Source organism: Tetrahymena thermophila, assembly GCF_000189635.1.
Source record: "Tetrahymena thermophila SB210 genomic scaffold scf_8254575, whole genome shotgun sequence".
Taxonomy (NCBI): domain Eukaryota; phylum Ciliophora; class Oligohymenophorea; order Hymenostomatida; family Tetrahymenidae; genus Tetrahymena; species Tetrahymena thermophila.
This window is the reverse complement of record NW_002476346.1, coordinates 62,482-89,500: the sequence shown is the minus strand read 5'-3', so window position 1 is coordinate 89,500 and position 27,019 is coordinate 62,482. Positions and strand designations below refer to the sequence as shown.

Genomic DNA, 27,019 nt, shown 5'->3' with positions numbered 1-27,019 from the left:
CTTGGTTATAAATATATAAATTTTTTTGCTTTCAAACTATTTAAATGATGCTTAATTAATTTTTGCTCAATTTTATCTTGATAATTTATTTGAGGAGTGTTTTTTATGTTAAAAATTTAATTTTATATAGAAACTGTTTAAATTAAATAAAGATTTTTATTTTGATTCTCAGTACAAAGTAATATTTTCATTCTTATATCCAAGAGATTTCAAATGTCCTAAGCATTCATCTATTTTTTATTAATTATTTTAATTTTTTTTCAATATATTTTTCTTTTACCTTAGAAGGTGTTAGAACCGGCAACTATTAAATGGAACTCTTAATCCACAGGAGGCATAAAATCAGAAACATGATGCTTTTGAAATTTACCCTTCATAACAGGAACACCGTCAGGAACCTTGTTCATTAAAAATAAAATTAGTAAAATATTTGAATTTATTCATTTACCTTTTCAAATAAAACACCAAGATGTATTTTTTTTTCTTCAGCATACCAAGTGAGTTCGTCTATGAACAATGACTCATCCTTTAACATTAAAAAACATAATTTACTAACTTAATTTGTGTTATATTAACATTAATTTACTAGGTTTGAATTAACATATAATATAGAGATATTAGTCTTATCACCATTTGTACTAATGCCTTCAATCAAGCTGAAAACTTTACTGATATGATAGCCTTAAACAATAATTCCTAAATAATCTACTTTCTTTTGAGTAACCTGACCTTAATTAAATCTTTTGAATAATTTTAATTGATGGTATTTTTGTTAAAAATTGACTCAATAAAGTTACATTTTAATTTTTCCAAATCCATCGTAGACAAATTTTTTATTTTAATCTGATTTAATAACTACTTCTTGCTTTTCCTAAATTAATTTACATATTTTACTATTAAAAATCTAATTTATTGCAAGGTAGAAGATTCTAATTTTGTGCTTCTAATTTGAATTATTTATTTATTTTACTTTAAGATTGCTGAAAAACTACTGTTCAGGGATTTATTCGTCCACTAAAACATCAACAATTGCTGGATCATCTATACGAGTGAGAGGGTGCACCTTAGCTATGTGATTTTCTTGCTGATTTCCAGGAACACTTTGTTAATTCAAAATAATTTATTAGAAATCATACAAAAATATTTAGAATATTCGATATTGCTTTGACAAAAATGAGATTTAAAATGAATGTACCCGATTTAAATATTTTCTCCTAGTTGAATTCCTAAAACCTTCCTTTCGTCATTCATCTCTATTGATAAATGTTATAAATTTTACCTTCAATTAGTAAAACCAAATATAGAAATTACTGAATCTGTATATTGAACTAGTAGGAGATATCTATTTTTTTATTAAAAATTGTGCTACTATTTGCTAGATTTATTCATTCAAAGCGCAGTGCTATGGTTTTATTTTAACTTAATTTTTATTAATAAGAAATTTAGGGTGAGTATATTATTAAGAATAGTAAATCAACATGGATTTGCTAATCCTAGCATGAGCCTTAATCTAAAAGGGAGGTAGTTCATTTAACTAAAATCTTATTTATATTCTTGTTTAATATTGCTGATTATTAAAAAAAGAAAGGTAAAACTTTATCTTATAAAAATATTCTTTAATTTTAGGTGAGCTATAAAAAAGATATGCAAAATCATGATAAATAAATACTAAGCAAGACTTCATTCATTCATTCCTTTCATTATGTAGTTAGTTGTTAATTTTATCAAATAGCTTGATCAAAAATTGAATTAAAATTAATTTCAATATCATTTTAAAAAAATAATTATGAGACAAAAAATTAAAATAAATTCTTAAAAAAGCAAAATTTAATTCAAATCTTCAATTTTTAAATTTAAGAAAAACATTTTTTTTTCTTTTGAATTTAAATGTTTTAAAGCTAAATGTTAAAAATAAATAACTTAAAAAATAAAAAAAATTAAAACCTCTATTTTAGATAAATTCAAAAATGCTAACTTTTTAAATAGTAGAATAAAGTGTATAATAATAATAATGAAAGATATTTATCAAATTAGCATGGTTATAAGGAGATAGAAACAAATAATATTTGATTTGAATAGTTTTAGATTAGTTAGATCGAGATTGTGTTAACATATAGCTAATAATAATAATATTGAAAAGGGGGAAAGAAAATTAATTAGTTAGGATGAGGATAGATAGATTGATAGATAGATAGATAAATAAATAATTAATAACTAGGAGCGAGTGAGTGAAAGGAGCGAGAGAGAGAGAGAGAGAGAGAAAGAAAGAAAGAAATAAGATTATATTTAAATTAAAAAGAGAGGAAGAGATATATAATTTTATATAAAGATAATTAAATTTCTTTATTATTTAATAAAAAAATATCGTAATTTTAGAATAATGTCTAGAAAGAATCCCCAGATTTATATTACCAACTTCTCCAGCAGAACCACTGAAGAAGATCTTAACTACGAGTTTAAGAGATTTGGTAAAATCCAAGATATCAACATGAAGCGTTCTTACGCCTTCATTGTAAGCAACATTCTTTAGAATTTCAACTGTCTCACTGCCAAATGATGTTTGTTATCTGTCTCCCTTACAAGATTTTAAATTTAAACAATGAATGATTGATTGATCACAGACAAAGAAATAAAAATTTATCATTTATTTAATTATGAAACAATCCCTATCAATTATAGTGATGCAACATCCCATCCCGCACACATACACACACACACATTGTTACATACAACACATGACAGCAATAGCAGCAATTAAACAGCAAATTTCTTTTCATTTTGAGATCACATAAGAAAGAAACAATGAATGAATGTTTGATCATCACAGAGATTTCGCAAAACACCCACAATTTCAACACAAGATTCACAATTTTTTTTGGTTCATTCGGATCATCACATACATTTCAAGAGCAGACAGATAGATCAACATACAACAAAGCATTATAAAAAGCAAGATTGCAGTTTTTTAATTCTATTTTCTACATTCTTATTTCTTAATTCTAATATATTTTACAATTAACAAAACAGACATATCACGATCACCACGACGCCGAAGATGCCGTTCGTAAGATGGACAAGGTAATTCATTCATTAACAAAATTTTTACTAAAAGCATTAATTATTTTAAAATGGCACAAAGTAAATTCAAAACTAATAATTGATATCAAGATAGATAAGAATCCTTAACTCTCTTTGTATTCAAAAATTTTTTAATTTGTTAATAAATAAATAACCCCGCCTTTTAAATAATCAATGAAGATGCTTGATTGATTTGTTTATTATTTTATATTTCTAAAGAAAGATTTAATTTTAATGAAAAGTATCAATAAACTAATAATTAATTCAAAGAAAGTATTAATGTTTTTTTTATATTGAATAGACCACTTTAAACGGAAAGACAATCGTTGTTGAACCCGCCGGTTTGAAAAAAACCCGTTCAAGAGGTCCTTAACCCGATGATAAATGCTACAGCTGTGGAAGAAGAGGTCACTGGTCAGAACACAATTATTAATTCGAATTCAGACTTTTTACATGAAAAAATAAAAAATAAAAATCTAATAAATTATAAACAAGTTGAAATATAAACGATTTTTGATGAAAATTTGTATGCTATAAATAGGGCTAACGAATGTGAAGAAAAAAAAAGAAGGTAGACATAATAATTAATATTCCATCAATATTAAGTTAATCATTTGTTCAATATAAAGATATAGAAGATCCTCGAGCAGAAGCAGCTCTCGCTCGAGATCCAGAAGGTAAATTAATTATTTTATTTATTTATTCAATGAATTTAAATTAAGCATTTTCCAACAAAACTCATCTCAGTCAGCTAGAATAGCAAATAGCAAATCTTTTTGAAACTCATAGCATCAAATAAAAGAAATCAAAAAATTATTAATTTTTAGCAATTTCATTTCAGCAGCAAGCACAATTAAGAAATCTTTAGCAAAATTCAAGTTAGCAAATGAATAGAAAATAATTAGGAAAATATAAGATTAAAAGCAATAATTAATGAATGAATTAATGCAAATAGCAAAAATAAAATTTAAAAAATAGTAATAGCACAAAAGCAACTTATTCATAATAAATATTACTAGATTTTTAATAGCAAATTTAAAAATTTTTGGAAACTGTTTAATTTGATTTAAAGGAATATAAATACTACATAAATATTAACCTTTTTTAAATATTTGAAAAATAAAATTTATTGTAGCAGAACAAGAAGAAGCAGCAGAAGGTAAACTTGAATTCTTTTTTTTATCAATTAACTCATTTTTTTTTAAAGAAAACACTCCAGAAGCAGCCCTTCTAACTCTAGAAGTAATAGCAGCCGCAGAAGCAGATCTCGCTCCGACTCTAAGTCTTCTTCTAAGTCAAAGTCCGATTCTCGTTCCAGATCTAAATCATCCAAGTCAAAGGAGAGTAAGTCTAAGTCAAGATCACCTTCCAAGGACAAGTAAAATATATTAATCCTAACCAAAAAATATCTAAATAATTTTATTAAAAATAGAAACTGAGGAAATAAATCCAATAAATATTGAGAAATATTTGTGAGGTATTAACTACCTACAATTAAACAGTGTTATAAGAAATATAAAAAGTATATAAAAAACAATTAAAAAAAAGATATCTTATGGACCTGAGCTGTTCGTTCATTTATCCCTCTTTACTTTATGTGTCGTCACACTTATTTTTTAATCTCTAGAAACTACAAAAGAGACTATTTTAAATTGTTTTTCTTTCAAATTGCCTTTTATATCATTCTATTTTACTTTTTTATATGATTTAATCTATTTCGAATTCTTCAAATTATTCATTTTTAAAATATTTTTTATTTAATAAATATCAAAAAAATAAAATAAAGAAAACAAACTCTTTAAATTCAATTTATTTTAATTTCGGATTTAAGATTTAAGAAGAGTTTTTGTAAATAAAATATAAAAAAATAATATTATAAAATTTAAATTTAGAATCAATAATTGGATAATGAATGAAAAATATTATAACTCCTATTTAGACATTATTTATTTGTGTTGATTTGTTGAAACATATTTTATGTTTTAGTTAAGTTTTAATTTTTAAGCTTTTTAGATGGTAAAAAAGCAAGTAATTACTCAGAAAAATTTTGGCTTGAGAAATATGGCATTTATATTTTAAATGAATGAGAAACAATCATATGGGTTCAAGCAAATAACCATAAATAATTACACTTTATTTGATTTTGCAGAAAGAACTGAATTAATACTATTAAAAATTATTTGATTGAATATTAAAATAAAAATAAAGAAGTCAAATAGCTCTTTTTGATAATTAAATAATAGTTTAAAATACCATTTTTAGTAGAATTATAACAAAACCATAAATCGGACACTTTTTATAAATAAAAAATTATTTTGGATTGTGATTTAAATGAGCAATTAAACTTAATAAGATGATAATGAGTATGTCTTTGAAAATCTTAACGAATATCAGGCATTTGTGAAAAATAATAAACGCACAAAATTGCACAATAAATCAACTGTTTCATGGCTTAAAACAAGATACTCCAATAAAACAAAAAAACATTATCTTTTGTTTCCAGAAGAGTTGATAGAAGATATGAAAATTCGTAAAATATTCAAAATATTTGATAAGGATGGCTCTCAAGCACTTGATTTAAAAGAAATGGTAGAAATGTTTCAAAAGTAAACAATTAATTATTGATTTTTGATATTGAGCACAAAATTGATTAATATTATCTCATGTATAAAACTTCATTTTTTAGTGAATTTTTATCACAAAAACCATTTATTTTGATCAATTTTTGTTTTATTGAGGAAGATTTTGATGGAAAATTATTTTATTTAAAAATTCTTAATTAATCTTGTATGGTAAGTTTTAAATCAAAGACCTTTTTACTTAAATAAAGGTATAATATCGAAATTGACAAGGAAGAACTCTAATAAATATATAATATTGTAGATAAAACTAAAGATAATGCATTAAATTACTTAGAATTTAAAGAATGTGCTATCTCCTAAGATGCTAATGCCATTTTCTCTAAAATGATTTCTAAAGTACGTACTTAAGAACAACAAAAAAAATCAGCAGAGGAAAGAAACATTTATTTACCTTAAAGATTCTCAGAAATGGTCACTTATCTTAGCTATAGAATTAATAGAGAGGATTTAGAAGATTATTTGAGAGAAAGAAATCACAGAATCAGTGAGAGATACGAAAAATATTTATAATTAATGAATTTAAATGGGCTTGATTCAGCTGGAGCAACTGCTCACGAAAACCAAATCAAAGATTAAAAAAAATTAGATAAGGTAACAAAAAATTAATGAAAATATAAATGACAGATATTAACTAATTCACTCTTTAAAAATTTTATTAAATTGTTTTATCAATTAGAATGAATCTCTTGCTTTTAAAATTCAAAAATATTTACTTTACTTTTTTCGAACATTTAAAATATTAATGGGGGTATGTATTATTTATTATAAAATCATTTAATTATTATTTTTATAAAAAAAAAAATAAATTTCATTTTATCAAAAATAATAAAATTTTAATTTCAATCCTCTACTAAAATAAGAAATTAATATTGAATTGTTTTAATATTTTAAAAGGCTAGTGATCTTGAGTAGAAAATTTTTGATAGGCAATCTAGTTCAGATTCAGATGGTGAATCTTTAGAAGCTGAAAAGTCTTTTAGAAATTAAATTAAAGAAGAGCAGTTAAAGAAACAATAAAAAGCATAATATAGACTATCTTAGGCTACAAATTCAGTCAACAGATCATAACCTCATTTGATGTCTACTTCTCCTAGACATGGCTCACTTTAAATAGAACTTTAGGCGTAAAACAGTAATTATTTTTTGCAGTCTTCTGTAGCTGGTGCTTAAACTTATGGAACTTAAGGAAGCAATTATAACAACTCAAACTCTTAGTTGGCAGCTTCTAGAGGTTCAATTAGGAACTCAAAAATTAGAACATAAGGGAAAAAGGAAATGGATGAGGAGTAAATTCACAACAAATTTACCAAATATGAAGCTTAGAGTCTATCTAAAAAGGCTCAGCTCAAAGGAAAGGATGATGCATAAAATTTATATACTGAAGTATCAAAATAATATGGTACACAAGAAAATTTTTACAAGACTTTCTAAAGCACTTAAAATTGGTAGAACGCTAACAATGATACTTAAGCTGGTTTAAAAAATAAAACATAATTATAAACTGATGAGACTGATTCATAATTAGGTAGTGTAGAAAACAAAAAGTCTGCTGAAAGAAGCAATTTATTACCTCTGTCAACAACATTTTAAAACCATAGAGGAGGAATAGGGAAATTCTTTGGAAGTAATGGCTAAGACTTCGAGAGCACTTAGAATTCTTAAAATATAAACAATAATATTTACGGAACAAGATAAAAATATTCAAACGATGACTTTAGACATACTGATTTCAAAGGATTTAATAATAAGAGTCATAATTAGCTAGGAACAATGAGGAGTGTCAGTTAATTTATGACCAGCAAGAATAAATTTAATAGCACTTTCTATACTCTTGGGAAGCGTCCTACAACAAATTAAAGCTAATTAAAAACTCTCGGGATAGATAAAAGCTCATTTAAAAGCATTTGCAATATAATGAATAAAACATTGTTGCAACTAGAGAATAAGAAAATTACAAACAATTTGTTTATAAAAACAGCTCCTTCGTCTACTAGATTTTCTTATAATAAGCAAAACTAGGAAAATAAAGTATAGAATATGAGCTAAAAACTATTGAATTAGAATATAGAGAATAATATAATAGATCCGAAACTAATGCAATCTATTTACAAACCTAACCAGATATAAGAATATTAAGAAAGAGAGAAATAATTGATAAATGAAATCAAACAAGATATTATGAATAAATTTTTAATGAACAATCAAGTTGCTGTGTCATTATTTGAAGATTTACAAAAATCAAATTAAAAACCATATTATAAAGTTAATCATTCTATCACAACAGAACAATCATTCTTAAAATAAAACAGGCTTCCTGAATTAGATATGATGAATAAAGTGTACGAAAAAGATAAGACACCTATTGGTAAACACATGAATAATTAACTTGACAGCAAATATTTAAAAAATTGAAATAAAAGTTAGTACATCTACCAAAAACCTTATGAAACTCATAAATATTAGCTTTCTTAAAGAAATTTTATCAACTAAATAAATATATTTTGTAAATTAAATTATTTTTCTTAGTATTTTATGAATTAAAATTATCTATAAATATAATTTTATATAAATAAAATAATAATCAAAAAATTTTTAATTAAATTATCTTATAATAAATATAGAGAAAAAATAAATTTAAGTTTTATTAACGTTCAATGACTATTTGATTTGTAATTTTTAAAATATTTATTTTTTATGTGCTTTAAATTAATATTTTATTTAACACGTTTTAAAAAATAAAGTAAATAAAAATTATAAAATTTATTAAATTTTAAAAAGAAAAAAAGGAATTATTAAAATAAGACTTAAAATAAATATGTCAATTTTTGTAAGTAATATTTTGAAGAAAAGAAAATAGTTCTTTGTAAAACTATTATATCGTTAAATTAATAATTACTAAAAAATAATAACTTTCAAAGATTTAATTTAGATAATTATTTAGGAAAGGATATTTAAAAAAAGCTTATAAATGGAATAATAATAAGTAGGTTAATTTAATAAAATTTGTAAATTACATGATGGCTATCAAGTAAAATATATTTAATTAGTAAATGATTCATCACAACAGCTTGATTTGTGCACTAAATGTGTTATTGATCTTAATATCGCAGGAAATAATCTTATGTTAGTAGAAGATTTATTAGATGCATGTAATAAAGATATAGTTTTGAATTGGCCTCCTTTAAAAAATAAGTAAATAACAAAATAATTTCAGAAATTATTTATGGAAAGGGAAGATACTTCTGAAAAAATAGCTACTTTTTTTGAAACATTTTAGAAAGATGTGTTGTAGAACATTTCTAAATTAAAAAAATAATTTTTTATATATTAAGAGTAAGAGAGTATTGAAGAAGAAAATATATTGAATAAATATGATTAAATAGCTGATAAACAAAAACTCTAATAGCTTTTTAAAAACTATTATAATAGTAATGATAATAATGGCGACGAATTAAGAAAGTTTATAGATGAAGTTTTCTAAAAATCTAATTAAAACGAAGAAATTTTATAAGATATTTTAGATAAACAGCTTTAGTTTTATGAATTAGAATTAGTTGATGAACTAAACAAATAGATGAATTAAATTATAAATAGTATAGGAGAGTGCATTATAGGTTATTACTAAAATTAAAATCGAAAACAAATAGTCAAACAGATGAAATTCAGATTGACTAGTTTAATCAAAAGTTTATTGGATATATTGAAAACTTATTAATGTTAGGATAAAGATATCTAAGAAGAAAAAAAAAATATTCAGATTAAATATCAAACATAAAAAAATTAAGCTGCTCAAGATTATGATAACTAGTAACTAAATACTTTATTTTATCAGTTGAAAGAAAGAGTTTAATTAGATTTCTAATAAATGGTCTTAATTTAATAAATGCTAAATGAAAATGAAAAAATTGAAGAGAATGAAAAAATGTAAAAGTTATTTTAATTAGTTTAAAATAATAACGATAAACAGTGTACATAATAAATTGTTTAGAATTACAAAAAATTAAAATATATTTAAGATTTCACATAATCTTGTGAATTTATAGAATCATAAAAACCTGAAAATTAAATCCTTACTTAATTTAGTAGAGATGAAAATTAAATTTTAAAGATAATCAATTTATCACAAACAGAAATAACTTAAGTTTATTATAATTAAATAATATAATCTAACTATGATTATATAATTAAAATTAGAATAACTCCTTTTAAAGGCTATGAAAAAAAATATAATTACATTATTGGACTTTAATAAAATTAAAATCAAGATTTTTTCTCACCTAATTATTTTTTGACTAATTTACCTAATAACTAATGCTAATATATGAAAGGTTTTAAAATAAATGATAATGAAATTAGCTTTGATACTAAAATGAGAGACTTAGAATTTAAAATAGATTAATAAAATAATTATATTTTAATTTATGATTTTCCAAATCATGATAACATATCAAAAATTAAAATTTATGATTTTGAATAAAAAACATTTTTTATAACCTTCTAGCATATAGAAACTATTGAAATTATAAGTTTTTAAAGAATTTAACATTTTAAACCAAAAGATTGAATGATTATTTCCAATAGTATCATTCACATATTAAATATTGCTTTATAATTGAATTTATATTATTGTTTTGTCTTGATATTTGAAAATGTATGTCTAAAATTATCATAAGTTTATATTCAATTTTAAGATTAATAAATAAAATATTTTTAAATCTTTCTGAAGGGGAGGGGAGTTTTTATAGATAGAATCTAAGTTAGATTGAATGAAAACGAAAGTTTCATTCATTACTTAATTGTCTTTATAGTATTGATCCTCCTTTCCCTCCCCCCTAAAAGAGTTAATAATTCACAGAATTAATAGCATAAAAAATTTTATCTTTAATTTATTGTTATATACATTATTATTTGTTTTTGTTTAGTTATTTAAAAATCTTTGAACCAAAAGTTTTTTTTTATTAATTTTTAAAAGAAAACTTAAAACATTTATTGAATTATTAATAATTTATAGTGAATGAATGAATGTATCAAATTATAAATATTTTTTGGTCATTCCTATCATTTTTTATAAAATCTGTTTAAGGTTTAGAAGATCTAAGTTTTTAAAATTTTTATTTGTAAATGAATAAACTACTTTTTAGAAAGAAAAGTAGAAATCAGAAACTACAAATTTTTAAATTAATTAATTCAACCAAATAAACAAGCATATTTGATTTTTTTGAAAATGAACTTAGTTAATATTTAGTAAAATTAACAAATTAGGAGATGTGCAACACACTAAAATTAAGAAATTGAATACATTAATCTTTTTTTATCACAAAAAGATTAAATTGATAAATTGGGACTCTGCTATAAATGTATTCCTGCCTTAGATATTCAGGGAGAATAATTAATTTTGTGTCAAGAAATGATTAAAGAATCTAGTGAAGATATTTTATAAAATTGGCCACCGATATATTAACCTAACTTGTTATAAGACTTATAATAATCTTATAAAAGACATTCATAAGAAAATGCATATGAAGATATCAATTAGTTCTTTAATGAGTTTTAAAATGAAATTGTTTCAAATATTTAAAGCATTAAAAAAACCATATTATCTTCATTAGATTAAAAATTCTTGAAAAAACAAGTAATAATCTAAAAATATAATGAAATAGCTCAAAAAGAAAAATTCTAAGCATTGTTTAAGGATTATTATTTCTAATAGAATTAAAGAGAGGAGGAATTTAGAAAATTCGTAGATGAATAATTTTAAAATAATGAAGAGATTACAGAAAAAATAAAAAATTTACTTAAAGAATGTAACTTTACTGAATACCCAAATTTATTTTTGTGGAATAAATTAAAAGATATGATCAATATCTTGATTTAATTAATAAGCTAATCGTTTGGTAAATTTGATGATACAATTTTTTAGAATTTATAGTAATTAGAATAAAAATTATTTTAGGTATTATCATAATTCAAATTAAATAACAATCAACAAGATAACGAAAATTATCTTTAAATTTGTAAACAAACCTTTAATATTAAAGCCTAATTTATTGATTTCACATCAGCTAAAACTTAATGTGAAAATAAAAACTAAGCAATTGAAAATATAGCTTAAATTCTATAAAATATAAAAAAAACATAAGATGAAATGAATTCTTTTTTACGAGTCAGTTAAAATTTAATAAATAAATCTTATTTTAAAGGTGGAGTCTATACTATAATAGATTTTAATAAAGATGGTCTTTTACAAATTACTAATCAATAACCATATGAGAATATATGTATTATAAATTCACACCCTATCCTACCATGTGCAAGTTATACAATCAAAATTAAATTTTAACCTTTTTAGTAAAGTGAAAAATTATTTTAAATTAGCTTAGGAGTAGTTAAAGACCATAATGAATATTATTTTAGTAATGGATTTGGAAATATTTAGTAAAAGGCTGTTAAAGGTAGCACATTTAATAATTCTAAAATTAGTTATAGTCCTAGTATGAGATAATTAATTATGTAAATTAATTTATAAAAAAAAGAATTTTAATTAGCAGACTTTCCACTTAGTTAAAATATCATTTAAGGATTAAGAGATAGTTTAAATTATGACATAAATAATTTAAATAATTTTTTTATTTTTTTTAAATTAAGTAAAATTTAGTTCATGGAAATTCTAGAATTTAAACAAGAGATTAATATAAGTAAATTATGAGCTTAATCAATAATTATTAATCTAATTTAAACAGAATTATTAATTTAAATTTTTATTTATTTTTTAGTGATTCATGTTTTCATATTTTTATTATTGAAGATATGAATGTTAATTATTTTTATTTTTTATATTAAAATCAAAAAATTTTTCAAAATAATTTTATTATGTAAAAATAATTGATTAAATTATATTTTTTAATAGGTAATTTTTATAAAATTATTCTCATAAGTTAATTAATTTTATTTTTATAAAATAATTTATTTATTTATTAATTTATTTGGCCGATTTTAGAAATTAAAATTTTATGATACTAAATTTAATATGAAATAGAATAAATTTTTTAAATTAAAATTTTAAAGTATTAAAAAGGATACATTCTTGAAGCAATATTAATTTTTTTTAATTTGTAGTTTATATAAATTTATTAAGATTTGTAGCATTTTTTTATTTTTCAAAGTTAATTAATTTGTATTTATAAAATAATCTATTTAATTTAAGGTATTTTTATATTTTTAATAAAAAACCATTGTTTTTAATTTATTTATTATTTTCCAGTAAAAATATGATAAAATCAAAAGCAAAAATATTCAAAATACCTTATAAATATCAAAAACTTTTTGAGGCAATTCAACTATTTTTAGTCTTTATAAATAACTAAAAAAGCTTAATAATTTTGTATTTGTTTTCCAATTAAAATAAAAGGTTTATTGAATAATATCATTAAAAATGAAAGAATTAAGTAAGTTTGTAAAATTCATATTTTGAATGCTCAAATAAAAATATTAGCCTCTTATTATTTATTTATTTAATTTAATTAAGAGAAAGTATCCATCCAGTATCTTTAATATTTAATAATTACTAATATTCATACGATTTTTTCTATTCTCTAATAAGTTGTGTGCAAAAAGGATCGAGGTTTGTTTTTATCTGAAATCTATTGATGAAAAATGTAAATAAAGATTTTGTAATCAACCAATTTAGTTTTTTGTGTGTGCAGTCAATTAAATTCTTTTTAACTAAATTAGCTATGATAAAATGAAAAGAAAAAATTTCTTAAACAAATTATATGTAAAATTCAATATAAAGATCAATTAATATTAATTATCATAAAAGATTTAGATGAAATTTCTTTACCACTAAAATTAAAGGGTTTCCAGTGTTGTTAGTTAAAAACTATAGTCTGTTTACAATTAATAATACATTATTTAATTAAAATAAAAGTCTATAGCAAATTATACAAAAAACAATTATTAATGTCGGTCTCGAACATAAACGTCTCTGACTCCAAAAAGAAGTATTATGAGAACCCTTATTTGATGCCAAATCATAAGCCTTCACAGTCATTTGGAAATGAGAAGAGTCGAAATTTGCAATTATCTTTAAATACTACAAGTGTTACAAAGCATTCAAATGGAATAAAAAAATAGGATAGTTTAATTAATATTATTAGCCATAGATCAAGTTGTGATAATGAAGATGAGTCTCCGTAGAGCTAAAAATAGTAGATTTACCAAATAGAAAAGTAGAAAGCTGAAAATAAAAATAAAATGATTGAGGATTTTAAAAATTTTATCATTAAATAGCATCAGTAGAAGAATACTAGCAGCAATAATTTAGACATATTTAGCAATGAAAACAAATCTAATACAATAAGCTATGCAAACTCCATTCTCGCTATCCCTTCGTTTCAAAAATTGAAGAGTTAGACATCCTTTAAAGTTAATGAACTTGATTCTAAAAATGGGAAAAATATAAAATTTTCAGAAGATACTAATACTGTCTAGACTCAAAACTCAGACACTATTCCTATTAAAAGAAAGCTTATGAGACAAAATACTATAACTTAAGCAATTAATAAGAAACTAAAAATAGTTCACAAAACACGAGACTAACTTTTTAATGAGAAACTTTAACTTTTTAAAGGAGTAAGTACTTATATTGAAACAAAGTAGTACCTTTAAAATCTGAATCTTTTGAACAAGAAGAATTTGATTTTTAATATGAAAAAGAATTAGCAATGGAACGAAGAATTTAATCAGATTAAAGAGAAATAAGAATTTAATGAAAGAAGTAAAATGTATGATAACTGCACTGATGAGGACAATGAAGAAGGAGAAGAAGACTAAGACAAGTCTTTTACTTCACAAAAAGACCAAACAATATCCAAAGAGGATTAAATTAGATAGAAATTTAATGTAGAAAATCCTAATTTTGATAAGAATGTTAATTTGCTACTAGATAGAGCACACAAACATGTAGTAGAATCAAAAAAGGTCAATCATACAAGATAAAATAAAAGTTTAAATGATATAGATTAAGAAAAAAACATGTTTAAGTATATAAGTGAAGTAATTTAAATGATAGATCCTCAAGAATTTTTAGACAACACTGATGAAAATTAATTTTATGAATGTTTAAAGGAAATTCTTCAAGAAAATAAGAAATTGGCTGAGCTAAAATAAGAAGCGAGAGAAGAAGATTAAATATTACTTGAGCAGTAAAAAAAGAAATATGAATATGAACTTTTGAATTAGTTATATAAAAACCCTTAACTTGTGGAGCATCTCAGCAGTGAATAAATACAAGAGTTTATAAATCTATAAATTAAATAAAAATTTGAACCTCAAGCAGCAAACTAAGAGCATAAAAGCATCACAGAAAAGCTATTAGGTGGTTTAAACATAGATTTGAAGCATACAAACTTAGATGCAAAAAGCCAATACCAAGAGTAAAAAATACTTTTCAAATATTAAAATTTTCAAACAATAATTTCATTAATTGATATTTTTTAATTACTTTAAATATTAATTAAAGAATTTCATTTTAAATTAAACAAATTGTAGATAAAAAAAATCAATTTAAATTTATTTTCTAAAATCTTGAAATAAATTGAATTAATCAATGAAAAATATATTGTTAAAACACAAAAAAAATTAGCTCAAATAAAAATTTATGAATGATTCTAAAAATAAAATTTGTAGAACTAAAAATATTATTTGAGTTCATTTAAATAATAAAAACTCAAGAAATTAATAAATCAATGAATTCTTATTTTAATTAATTGCTATTTTGCTTTAAATCTTCATTTAGCAAATATAATTTTTATTTAATAGCTCAAACATATTTTTTCAAGTATAAATATCTTTTTTTAAGATAGAGATTAGCTAAATAAATATATTTTGTGATTTAACAAAATATCAATAAATGAAAAAGATCATTACTTAATTGATTTTCATCTGAGTTATTTAAGATAATTTTTTACATTGATTTAATTTTTGTTTTGTTTATTAAGAAATATAGAAAGACTAAAATCTCTGTTTTATTATTTACAACAATTTTTAAAATTTATTTTTTTTTAAAAAAATTTCTTGATTGTTAAGATGTTCAATTGAAAAATTAATTTTTTTGATAATATAAATTAGATATGTTGAGAAGGCTACTCATATTTAGAAAACTTTAAAGAGACTTAATGAGAACATGTTTAAGTAGAAGTGGGCTAATGCTCTTATGAAAAGGAAATAGGAAAAAGAAAGAATGAGAAATTAGATTATAAAAAAAATACAAAATAATGAGATAGAGTTTAATAGAATAGATGTTTTATTTCCTTCTAAAAATAAAATGAAAAATGTAAAGAGCAAAGTAAATTCTAATTTAGAATATTCTAATGGAGGTTATATAGTAAGAAGCAATTCCATAGATGACTCTCCTAAATAAACAGTTCATGAGTTGTTTGATGAAAACATGCCCATCTAAAATAATTTAAATCATCAATCACACAGATCAGTTTAACAAGACAGCTAATCAAATTCTACTTTTACATGCTAAGGTAAAATTAGTTTTTTCATTGCTATGTTAATTTTTTATTTAAAAAAAAGAAGGAAAACAAGTTGGATTCTCCACAAGAGACATCATCACAACGTAATTTAATTTAATTTATTTTTTAAATGCAATTAAAATCTTTAAAAAAAAGTAATTCTTTAAGACTAATTGATTTTAAGGAACCGGATAATGGCAAGTAAAAGTAATAAAGCTATTATTATTAAACTCCATCTGGATATATTAGACAAGTTACTAAAGTAGATCTTACTGAAGAAGAGAAATAAAAAAAGTAAGAATTATTCGAAAAACAGCAGCTAAAAAAGCAATAAGAATAGCTAAAAAAAGAAGTTCTTTAAAACATAAATCACTTTAATGCTAAAAAGAGCAGTGCACCTTGTTTATCGAGCATGGAACTCCCAAAAATACAGTCAGGTTCTAATTTAAATATTCCTTAGTCTGCACTTAATTCTCCTAACACTTCAAAAAGTCTGAGCAATTATCATATGATAAAAGACTCTTATTAATCAAAAAAATAATAAATACCTTCAAAAGCATCATCTTTGTTAGCATCTCCTTCATACAAATAAACATAAACTCAAAGCAAATTTATAAAACTTGGAAACAACTAAAACAAAAAAAGCTAATCGAGCTAAAATATCTATTTTAATAAAATTAATAGCTTTCACAGCTAGATGTTTACTCCATAAAAGTTAAAAGATAAATAAAATAACGACAAAAATACAAAATCTACAATAATTAAATATCAATCATCACACACCTTAGATAGTTAGTTTGATGTATCTCCTTAAAAATCTTAGCTATTTAATATGTTAACTACAATTTAGTCTGAGAAGAAAATACAAAAAAAAGAAAACAAAGAACTTGAATAGCAAATTAATAAAATATAGAGCAATTCCTCATTAGACTTTACTAATTTAAATGGAAATTAAATAGGAAGTATGAAAGATATCCTAGACATTGATTTCTTGAAATTTTCTATGTAAAAAAACAGACACATCCATGATACTAATATAAAAAACTTCTTGAAACTAAATAACTGAAATAAAACTAAAAAATCTTATTTGTTTTCCTAATTTAAGAATAAATTTATTTATTTATTAATATTTTTGAACTTTTGTAATTATTATTTTATCAATCAATTTATTGAAATAAACATTCAAGCAAATAACTTAAAAAAAATGACTATTTTTGAAATAATTTATTTTATACTTAAATTTTAAAAATAAATCTCAATTTATTAAAAAAATATTCAATCAAAATAAATTTTAAAGAGAGTTTTTAAAAAAATAATTTATTTTTTTTTGAATCATTTTTAAAAATTTTACAAAAATAATTAATTGTAAATAAATTTTGATTTAAAAAATCAATTTATTTATAAAATATATTATTAATGATTTAATTTATATGTTGAAGTTAAATAAAAAAATTAAATTAGTTTATTTTTTAAGATATTTTAAATAATTTAATTTATTTGTTCGAGGTAATTAAATATTTATTTTTGTTTGGAAATATGTTTGCTAACATCAGAAAATACCTGAAAATAAATAAATAAATAAAAATATAATAAATTTTTTGATTTGAAATGGAATCATAAAAGTAAAGATTAGTCACTTATTTATGTGTTTAAATTGATCGTATTAAAAGTAGAAGAAAATACTGTGAGACAAAGACTTATAAAATGGATTAATGTTATAAAAAATAAATAGCGAGGATTTTATGATGGTAATAGTAATATTAGTGATTATGAAAAGAAAAAAAACATATTGAATAAATAAATAGATTATAAAATAAAATTTTTTGAAGAAATGAATTAATTGAAATAAAATGAAATGAAATGCTACTTGTGTGAAAGATAAAATTAAAAAATTATATCGTTATGATTAATTAGTAGGGTTTAATTAAATATTGCTTGATTTTGATACAAAATTAATAAATTTGTTATTAGGTTAAAAAGAATATAATAAATAAAACACAATAAATAACAAATAAACCAAATAAAGATATTATAAAATTTTATTCATAATTAATCTTTTAAAATGGCTCCTATAAATAATAAATCATAATAAAAGGGTAAACCACACCCAGCTAAGGGCGGTAGATAAAATCAATAAGACAAGCCCAAAAGAAAAGTTCCAGCTTGGGAAAACAAATTTAAAGATGAAATAGTAGATTATTTTGATGGTGCTCAAGACGCAGATGGTGAGCAAATGTTTAATAAAATGCCCATTCTTAAGGAAAACAACAGGGTTATGAAGCCATCCAAGAAAGCAAAAAATTTAAAATAAAAGAGTGACATTATAAATTCAGATGACGAGTTTGAAAGAATGATGATGGGAGGTTAGTCTAAAAAATTAAAATCTGCTGACGACGACATTTTCGGAGGAGAATCAGGCTTATTCACTGCTGGTGAATAGTCTTTCAGCAATTTCTTTATTTAAAATAAATATGCTTTACTTCAACTTGAAAAAGTCCCAGTCCTTGTAAAAATTTCTTTCTTTTACCATTTTAATTCTAACATTTTTCAAAATCAAAACTTACTCATTTCTACTTGTTTAAATAATAGAGATATTCTCCTGGAACTTAAGTTTTAACTGCTGTCAGCGAATATGGTTCAAACGGACAATATATGGTTGTTAACTTATCAAGAAATAAAAAGGCTTTCGTCACTGTTGCTGATGCTACAGAAGCAGTATGTTTTTATCTTATTTTTATGATAATTTTTTTAAAAAAATCGAATAGTTCTTGAATTTGCTGCATCTTCTACTTATTTGCAAAACAAAATAGGTCATGATGAATAACTATCATTTATCTATTATTGAATCAAAAATTTATATAAAATGCAACAGATTGAAATAGCTATTTCGTTTATTTAAAGATTTTAATATGAACAAAAATTTAAAGATTATACTTTTGTTCAATATTTAATTTAAATTTATTCATATAAAATTAGAGCAAGGAAGAAAATGATTTAAGAATTTATGATTAAGGTGAATATTTGATTGGTGAAATAGTTCCTAGCATTAAGGAAGGAAACATGAATGTTTCAATTAAGACTTCTAAGGTCAATAGCGGACTTTAAATTAGCGATATTCATTTAAATATGATTTTACCAGGTCTTGTTTCAAGCAAAGAAGACCACGGTGCCAAGATTGAATTCAATGGAGGCGAGAAGTACTTTGGCTTTTTATCAAAAGATGAAGCTAATAACTTTGAGGATTTAGAAGAAGGTAGAGTTTATATGTTCAGAGTTATTAAGAAAGAAGAAAAGAAGAGATTAGTTCATTTAAGTCAAAAGGTTTCTGATTAGGAAGGAAAGTTTGTTGTTAGCGGCGAAGTTGACATTGAAGATGGTGCCGATTTACATCACTTAGCTAAGCCTGGTAACCTTGTCAATGCTGTCATTTTAAAGGTTTTGAACAATGGTTTGATTGTTAGATTCCTCAAATAGTTTATTGGTTTTATTTTCGAAGATCATCTTGACAAGGAAATCTCGGCTTACAAAGAGAAAGAAAAGCTTTTAGCAAGAATTATAGCATCTGATTTCGACCAAAAGCAAATCAATTTATCAGTTAAAAAAGCTCATATTGACTTAAAGCCCTATGAAGATAATTCAATCGTTACTGGTGATGTTCTCACTGATGGCTTCGTAGTTACTAAAGCTTTATACGGTGGCTCTTATTTCGTTAAGCCAAATAATTCTAATATTTAATAATCATTCTTGCACAAGGCTCACATTGAAAAAGTAATTTCTATTTTTTGGAAAAAATTTTAATAAATATTTTTCTTAACGAGATTTTTCATAAATAAGCTTTTTTTTTTACAATAAATTAGGAAGAATTGAAAGAAGGTTAAACCTACACTGATGCAATTAAAATCAAAGAAATTAATTATTTCGAATAAATTCCCATTATCACTGCTAAGGGAGAATTAGTTAAGCGTGTAACAAACTGGAATGATCTAAGACCAGGCATGCAACTTAGTGCAAAAATCGATAAGATCATTTAAGGAGCCAATAATTAATATAAATTGAAAGTAGCAGTTAATGATAAAATGATAGGTTTAGTTGATTTTTACAATACTGCTGATATTCCCAAAGCTGGTCCTGTTCCTAAAAACTTGAAGGAAGGTAGAAAAATTAAGGTTAGAATTATGAGTGTTAATCCTTCTGATAAGACTCTTCGTTTTACCATCAAGCCTGCATTATTGAATGAAGAAGATGACAAAATTCTTAAAAATATCTCCAATGCCCAAGTCGGCGACTCCTACTTAGGTTTTATCTCCAGAAAAACTGAATATGGCTATATAGTTTAATTCTTTGGCGATGTCATTGGTTTACTCACTTTTAAGGACATAGAAGAAATTAACGGACACAGTCGTGATGAATACAAAGTTGGTTAAGTTATTAGAGTTTATATTGCCTTTGTTAATGCTGAATAAGGAAAGATTGGTCTCTCCATTTCTGAAAAAGGAGTTTCTCAATTATAAAAATAAAAGCTTTCATAGAACACCTCAAGAAAGACTTTGTTCGAATTCTAAGCAATCAATGAAAACGTTGAAAATATCTCTCACAATGTTGGAGATGTTTTGGAATATATTGTCGAAAACAATCAAGCTCTCTAAGACGTTTTGACTCTTTACCACAAGGAACACAGAGCCATTATTGCTATTGAGCACTTATCAGACTTTAGAAATCACTACTAATCTCTCAACTAATACTACAGAACTCTTCCTAACAAGGTAAATAAATTTAAGATTATAAAAGCTCTTATTAATTATATCAGAAAAAATTTAGCATTAATTTAACCTAGTTCAAAGCAAATAACTTTTAGCATCTAAAATAATGCGTTTAAATTACTTAAAAAATAAAAAATCTTGGAAATTTTAGAAATTTCTTATTTAAGAAATTCACTGAAAATGAAAAGATTTTTAAATTTTTATTAAAAATAAATAATTTTAATTTAAAGTTTTTTATGTTTAATGTTTTTAAAATTAATAAAATTAGGGTAATCAAGTAACAATTAAATGTAAAATTATTCATATCATGCCAAACAAGAATGTTATTGTCTCTGCTAAGCCTAGCATTTTGAGCAATATGAATCCCAATTCTTTAGAAAGTGTTAAGGCTAATAATATCTACACTGCTTACATTGATAGAGGTGCCCGTAAAGGTGTCTTGGTTAAGTTCAATGAAAGAGTTAAATTTTTCATTGGTAAGGAAAATTTGGATGAACACGCTGCATTCCAAACTTACGACAGTGTTTTAGTTTTTGTTAAAAATGTTGAAGGTGATAAAATCACTGCAAGCTTATAAAATGAAGCTGTTTTCAAGAAACAAGCCCACATTAACAGCTAATTCAACAGATTCATTGAATATTTTAATGACGAATACATGTTAAACAAGAAATTCACTTAAGGTGAACACAAAAAAACATGGAATAAATATAGAGTTGGTAACTACGTAAACACTACCATTGAACTTGTCAAAGAATTCGGTATTGTAGTTAAAGTTAACGATTCACCTTTAACAGGTTTAATTATGAACGAGCACGTTGCTAACACTAGAAGCACTTTGGCTGAAGGTCAAACTCTCCTTTGCAGAATCACAGACATTGATTTCGAAAAGCAAATGGTTGATGTTATTCCTAGTCCCATTGATGATAATACCAAGTTGACCACTCTCTTACAAAGCAACAACTTCAACTTAGACAAATTCCTTGAATTAGAAGTATTATTATTTCTTATTATAAATCCTTAAACAACTTTATTCAAAATTTTTTTAGCTTTCCTTCAATATTCAATAGTTCATTATTGATATTTAATTTTTAAAAATTTTTAATTAATAGAATAACGAAACTATTGATGCAACTGTCATTTGCTAGAAGGGCGAATACATTATTTGCTAGATCACCAAGGCTCCTAAAGTTTTTTGCTACGTTAACATGACTAACTTTAATAATCTTGAACACGAAGAAATGCTTTTCGGATAAAAAATCAAAAACCTTAAGTGTGTTAACAAAGAAATATTACAAAAGACTCATAAGAATGCTTAATCTACCAATATGGCTTTAAGAAGCAACTATATTCCTTTATTCGAATAATAGGTTAACTAACAAAATAAAGGAACAGCTATCGAAGAAAAGAGCGGAATTACTCTTAAACCTGGTATTAAGGTTGTTGGTAAAGTCCTTAAGACTGTTGGCTTCAATGTCTTTGTTTAACTCAAGGGTAAACTTTATGGAAAATTACATAAATCATAATGCCAAGATGCTGAATAATTTGCTTCTTTTAAGGAAGGCTAACAAATTGATTGCAAGATTCTCTATCTTAAGAAAGACAAATCTCTATAGATTGATTTAACTACTAAGTAGGCTCACATGAATAGCACATTACTTGAAGAAAGTGAAGTTTTATCTATGAGCATTGATAATTTCAGAGAAAACTGTGTTGGTTAAATTCACCGTGGTGTTGTAAAAAGCACAGATCCTTCTTCAATTCACCCTGTTTACATTGAATTATCCAACTATCATCATGGTTACTTCAGCGCTTTCGATCTCGACGCTGAAGATCTTAACTAAATTAAGAAGAAATACAAAAAGGGCTCCATAGTTGAATGCAGAATTGTTTCTTTATCTTCATCCAAAGAAAACGATCTCAAGCACATCTAACTTTCTCCTAAGTTATTGTCTGCTGATGAATCTGCTGAAAAGAAAGACTCTATCAAGGTTGGAGATCTCGTCACAGCTAAGATTGTTAAGAAAAACAACAATGGTTTCCGTGTTCAAATCAGCGATAATCTCTTCGGAAATGTTGATATTACTGAAATCTGCGATGAATGGATTGCTAATGCCTCTTCTTCCATTCAAATAAACTCTTTTGTTAAGGCTAGAGTTATTGCTGAAGAAGGTGATCACAAATATCTTTCTCTCCGTTCTTCAGTTACTAATGAATAAAACTGGAAAAACTCTTTAGGTCCCAATGGAACCACTATTAACTACAAAAAGTACTTCTCCGATAGCGAAAAGATTGGAGATCTCAGAAATAGAATTATTAAACTCGGTCCTGGTTCTATTAAGGTCGGTATGGTATTTGTTGGTTACATCAACTAAACTAACGATAAGGGTTGCTTTATTAAGATTGGTTAAGACACTGTTGTTAGAGCAAGCTTGAACGAATTAAGCGATGAACATATTGCTAAGCCTTAAACTCATTTCTACCAAAATAAGCTTGTTGTTGGTAGAATCATTTAAATTAAGGAAGATGGTAAAATTGAAGCTTCTCTTCGTGAATCTGTTATTAAATACGGTTACTCCATGGATGACAGCAAATTATAAGTTGGTGCTACCGTCTATGGTACTGTCGTTGGTCACTACTAAGGCAGAGCTTCCGTTTCAATAAGAGGATGCAAGTTTAGAGCTTCTCTTGATAAGGATGACACTGATTTGTAATATTTTATTTAAAAAATCATTATTTTTATTAATTTTTAATTTTAACGAATAGCACCGATGAAGAAAAAATGGGTTATGTTGAAAAACTTCTCCCTATTGGTTCTGCAGTGAAGGCTAAGGTTATTAAGTACGAAAAGGAGCCTAAGGTCAAGATTATTTTGAGCACTGAAAAGCTCGTCTTTGATAAGTACAGCAACGTTGAAGAAGCTGAAAAGGAAGAAAGTGAATAAAGCCATTTGGATCTCCTTATCAAATCCGTAGATGAAATCAATGTCACTGCAAAGGTTGCTGATGAAAAGACAACTGAAATTAAAATTACTAAAAACTATGCTCTTAACCAAGAAAATAAAACTGAATAAGATGAAGAAAAAATGGAAGAGGAAGACGAAGAATAGGAAGATGATGAAGACAACAAATCCGATTTAGATGAAGATGAAATATAAAATCTTATTGCTAATTAAGGAGTAGAATTCGAAGGATTTGAAGGTAACGAAGAAGCTGGTGATGATGATGAAGGTGAAGATGATGAAAGCATTTTGAGTGAACAAAGTTTACTCGATGAAGAATTCGGTGAAGAAGACATCATCTCTAACAAGAAGAAATCAAGAAGATAAAAAGAAATCATCAAGCGTAAAAAAGAAGAAGAAATCAGAGAATAAGAAAAGAAATTGATTGATGAAAACGCTTAACCCGAAAACAGAGATGACTACGAAAAACTCATCTTGAAGAATCCTAATAGTTCTTATGTTTGGATTTAATTCATTGCTTTCGTCATTGAAAAGGAAGGAATTCAAGCTGCTCGTGAAGTCACCGAAAGAGCTCTTAGAGTTATTAATTTCAAGAATGAAAATGAAAAATTAAACATTTGGACTGCTTATCTCAACTTAGAACACAACTTTGGTGAAGAAAAGGCTCTAGTTAAGGTTTTCGAAAGAGCTAAAGCTTCTTGCAAGCCCAAAGACGTCTACTTCAAGTTACTTGAAATCTACAGAAGAGATTCTAGCAAATACGAATTACTCTTCCAACTTTCAAAGGTAAAATACAAAAATTAATTTATTTGAATTAAATTTAATATATAAAAAAAAAGAATATGGTCACTAAATTTAAACACTCAAGCAAGTGCTGGATTGAACACGTTAAAAATGTCATTTTATACAGAGACAGCATGATTGAAAAGAAACAAGAAAATAAACTCAACTAAAGCCACGATCCCAAAGAAGTTTTAAAGAGAGCTTTGATTTGCTTAAAGAAGAAGAAACACATTATTGTCCTTTCTTAATATGCTAAAATCTAATATCAAAGCAAGCAAGCTGAAACAGGACGTACCACTTTTGAAGCTGTTGTAGCCAACTATCCTAAGAGGTAATTATAAAAATTAACTAACATATTCTTAATAAACTAATTAATTGTTTTTATTAATACAGAACTGATATCTGGAATGTTTACATCGATATGGAAATGAAGTATGGTACCTTAGAAAGCGCTAGAAACTTATTTGAACGTGTCATAACTATGTAATTCAAGCCCAGATAAATGAAATTCTTCTTCAAGAAATATCTCCAATTCGAAGCTACCAAAGGAACTACTGAAAGAGTTGAAGAAGTTAAATAAAAGGCTGCTGAATACGTCCAATCTCTTATTGGTTAAGATGAAGATAACGAACAAGAAGAAGAATAAAATGAAATGGATGTTGAAGAATAAAATGGTGATGAAGAAATTGAAAATATAGATGATGACATCGAAGACGAAGACGATGAATGAAAGAAAGAAACTTCTTAAAAGTGATAAAAGAAAATTTTTTCTTCCAATTGTGATTCATAAAATTAATTAATAGAATTAAATATCAAATAAACAAAAATGAATAAATCAATAAAAAATATAAACAAAAAATAATATTAAAGCTTTAGAAAAATAAAAAATATATTAATAAATAAATAAATAAAATATTTTAATTGTATTATATTATCAATCTATTCTTATTGTAAGTAATTATTGTCCTCAAAAATTACCTTTTCAAATTCAAATAAATATTAAATTTAATTTTTATTTCAAAACTTTTCTTCATTAATAAGAAAACAAAGTATTTAAATAAAAATATTCCTAATTGCTAAAATAAAAAAAACAAAAACCGATAATTTATTATTAATTTTGAAATAAAGATAAACAAATCAATAATAAATCTTGATTAACAAAATAAAATTTCATAAAAACTTATCATAAAAAAAATAAAATTATTTAGAAATTTAATTTATTAATATAAAATAATTTAATATATTATTTGAAAAAAATTTAAATTATCTTAATATTTAAATAACTCATTTCCAAAAATAAAGTTTCCATATTTAAAATCTTAGAATATAATTTACAAATGAATGTAACTCAAAAAAATATATTGATATCATTTAATTGTTTTTTTAATCAAAAAGAAAATATAACATCATATGAAATAATTTCTAAATAACAATGTATTTTGATTCAAACTACTGAATTATATTTATTATATTAAATATCTAAGTAAAAATACAGTAAAATAATAAGAAATTAATGAAAAATATGTTCTATTTACTAATTTTTAATTTAAGATGCAAAAACAAACTGCAATTTTTTATAATATTTGTCAAATTTTATTTTGATTAATATAAAAATAAATAGCAGAAATAAATGTGCTTCTTTAATGTAATTAATAATAATTAATCAAATTTTCCATTCAAACGATTACCAAATAATTTAAAAAATGGATAAATTTAATTTAATATATCTTAATATAATAAGAAGAATATAATATTAAATATGCATTTTTACTCTCTTTTAAAAAAAATTAATTAATTAAATCAATAAAAGAATAATTAAAAATAATTATGATTATTCCATTTCTAGAAATACATAAAAATAAATATTACCAGAAACAAATAATTTCATTATTACCCTATTTAAAAAATACATAATTCTAATCTAAGTATTTAATAAAAATTTTTAATATTAAAATCTATATCATATTTAAAATTAAAATTAATAAGTAGTGAAATTTTGAATATTATACAAAAATGATTCCTAAATAGATGCACTACTTGGAATCAATTGATATATGAATTTTATAATTAATATAATTATATGGTAACTTATGAGAACCTGTAAAATATTATTTTAAATTTAGATTTATTTTTTTATTTATTAAAAGAATATTTTATTCAGTTCAATCAATTTTGATAATTTATTTTTCTAAGTGATTCAGGAGAAATAATAAATAGAATTTTTTGAATTTGCCCTCTCAGATTCGAATCTGCTACTGTAGTTTTTTTTAATTTTTA

General features: G+C 23.8%; 6 protein-coding genes across 6 annotated transcripts; 5 read left to right on the top strand and 1 right to left on the bottom strand. All coding sequences in view use genetic code 6, as the record gives it.

The window, feature by feature from the left end:
• Positions 1 to 168: 168 nt before the first annotated feature.
• TTHERM_00961970 (NADH-cytochrome b5 reductase, putative) lies at positions 169 to 1,656 on the bottom strand (the record flags this gene model as incomplete). Its single annotated transcript, XM_001020236.3, has 9 exons — positions 169 to 230; positions 281 to 398; positions 449 to 526; positions 587 to 740; positions 798 to 871; positions 971 to 1,100; positions 1,196 to 1,253; positions 1,312 to 1,419; positions 1,479 to 1,656. The coding sequence occupies 9 exons, from the start codon at positions 1,654 to 1,656 to the stop codon at positions 169 to 171; spliced, it is 960 nt and encodes a 319-aa protein (XP_001020236.3).
• Positions 1,657 to 1,816: 160 nt separating this feature from the next.
• TTHERM_00961950 (RNA recognition motif protein) lies at positions 1,817 to 4,990 on the top strand (the record flags this gene model as incomplete). The annotated part of the gene is made up of 7 exons (XM_001020234.2): positions 1,817 to 2,512; positions 3,028 to 3,078; positions 3,380 to 3,492; positions 3,620 to 3,755; positions 4,214 to 4,237; positions 4,286 to 4,456; positions 4,511 to 4,990. The coding sequence occupies exons 1-7, from the start codon at positions 2,012 to 2,014 to the stop codon at positions 4,988 to 4,990; spliced, it is 1,476 nt and encodes a 491-aa protein (XP_001020234.2). The 5' UTR covers positions 1,817 to 2,011.
• Positions 4,991 to 5,409: 419 nt separating this feature from the next.
• TTHERM_00961930 (EF hand protein) lies at positions 5,410 to 8,132 on the top strand (the record flags this gene model as incomplete). The annotated part of the gene is made up of 3 exons (XM_001020232.2): positions 5,410 to 5,684; positions 5,909 to 6,311; positions 6,615 to 8,132. 3 exons carry the CDS (start codon positions 5,410 to 5,412, stop codon positions 8,130 to 8,132), a joined length of 2,196 nt encoding a protein of 731 aa, XP_001020232.2.
• Positions 8,133 to 8,688: 556 nt separating this feature from the next.
• Positions 8,689 to 9,938, top strand: TTHERM_000961929 (EF hand protein; the record flags this gene model as incomplete). The annotated part of the gene is made up of 5 exons (XM_012798621.1): positions 8,689 to 8,707; positions 8,768 to 8,869; positions 9,053 to 9,688; positions 9,737 to 9,861; positions 9,915 to 9,938. 5 exons carry the CDS (start codon positions 8,689 to 8,691, stop codon positions 9,936 to 9,938), a joined length of 906 nt encoding a protein of 301 aa, XP_012654075.1.
• Positions 9,939 to 13,679: 3,741 nt separating this feature from the next.
• TTHERM_00961920 (hypothetical protein) lies at positions 13,680 to 17,306 on the top strand (the record flags this gene model as incomplete). The annotated part of the gene is made up of 4 exons (XM_001020231.2): positions 13,680 to 15,154; positions 15,849 to 16,252; positions 16,302 to 16,344; positions 16,397 to 17,306. 4 exons carry the CDS (start codon positions 13,680 to 13,682, stop codon positions 17,304 to 17,306), a joined length of 2,832 nt encoding a protein of 943 aa, XP_001020231.2.
• A 996-nt stretch (positions 17,307 to 18,302) lies between these two features.
• Positions 18,303 to 25,472, top strand: TTHERM_00961910 (S1 RNA-binding domain protein; the record flags this gene model as incomplete). Its single annotated transcript, XM_001020230.1, has 9 exons — positions 18,303 to 18,746; positions 18,830 to 18,955; positions 19,217 to 20,008; positions 20,098 to 21,003; positions 21,269 to 21,991; positions 22,110 to 23,707; positions 23,764 to 24,745; positions 24,799 to 25,073; positions 25,136 to 25,472. The coding sequence occupies 9 exons, from the start codon at positions 18,303 to 18,305 to the stop codon at positions 25,470 to 25,472; spliced, it is 6,183 nt and encodes a 2,060-aa protein (XP_001020230.1).
• Between the last annotated feature and the right edge of the window lie 1,547 nt (positions 25,473 to 27,019).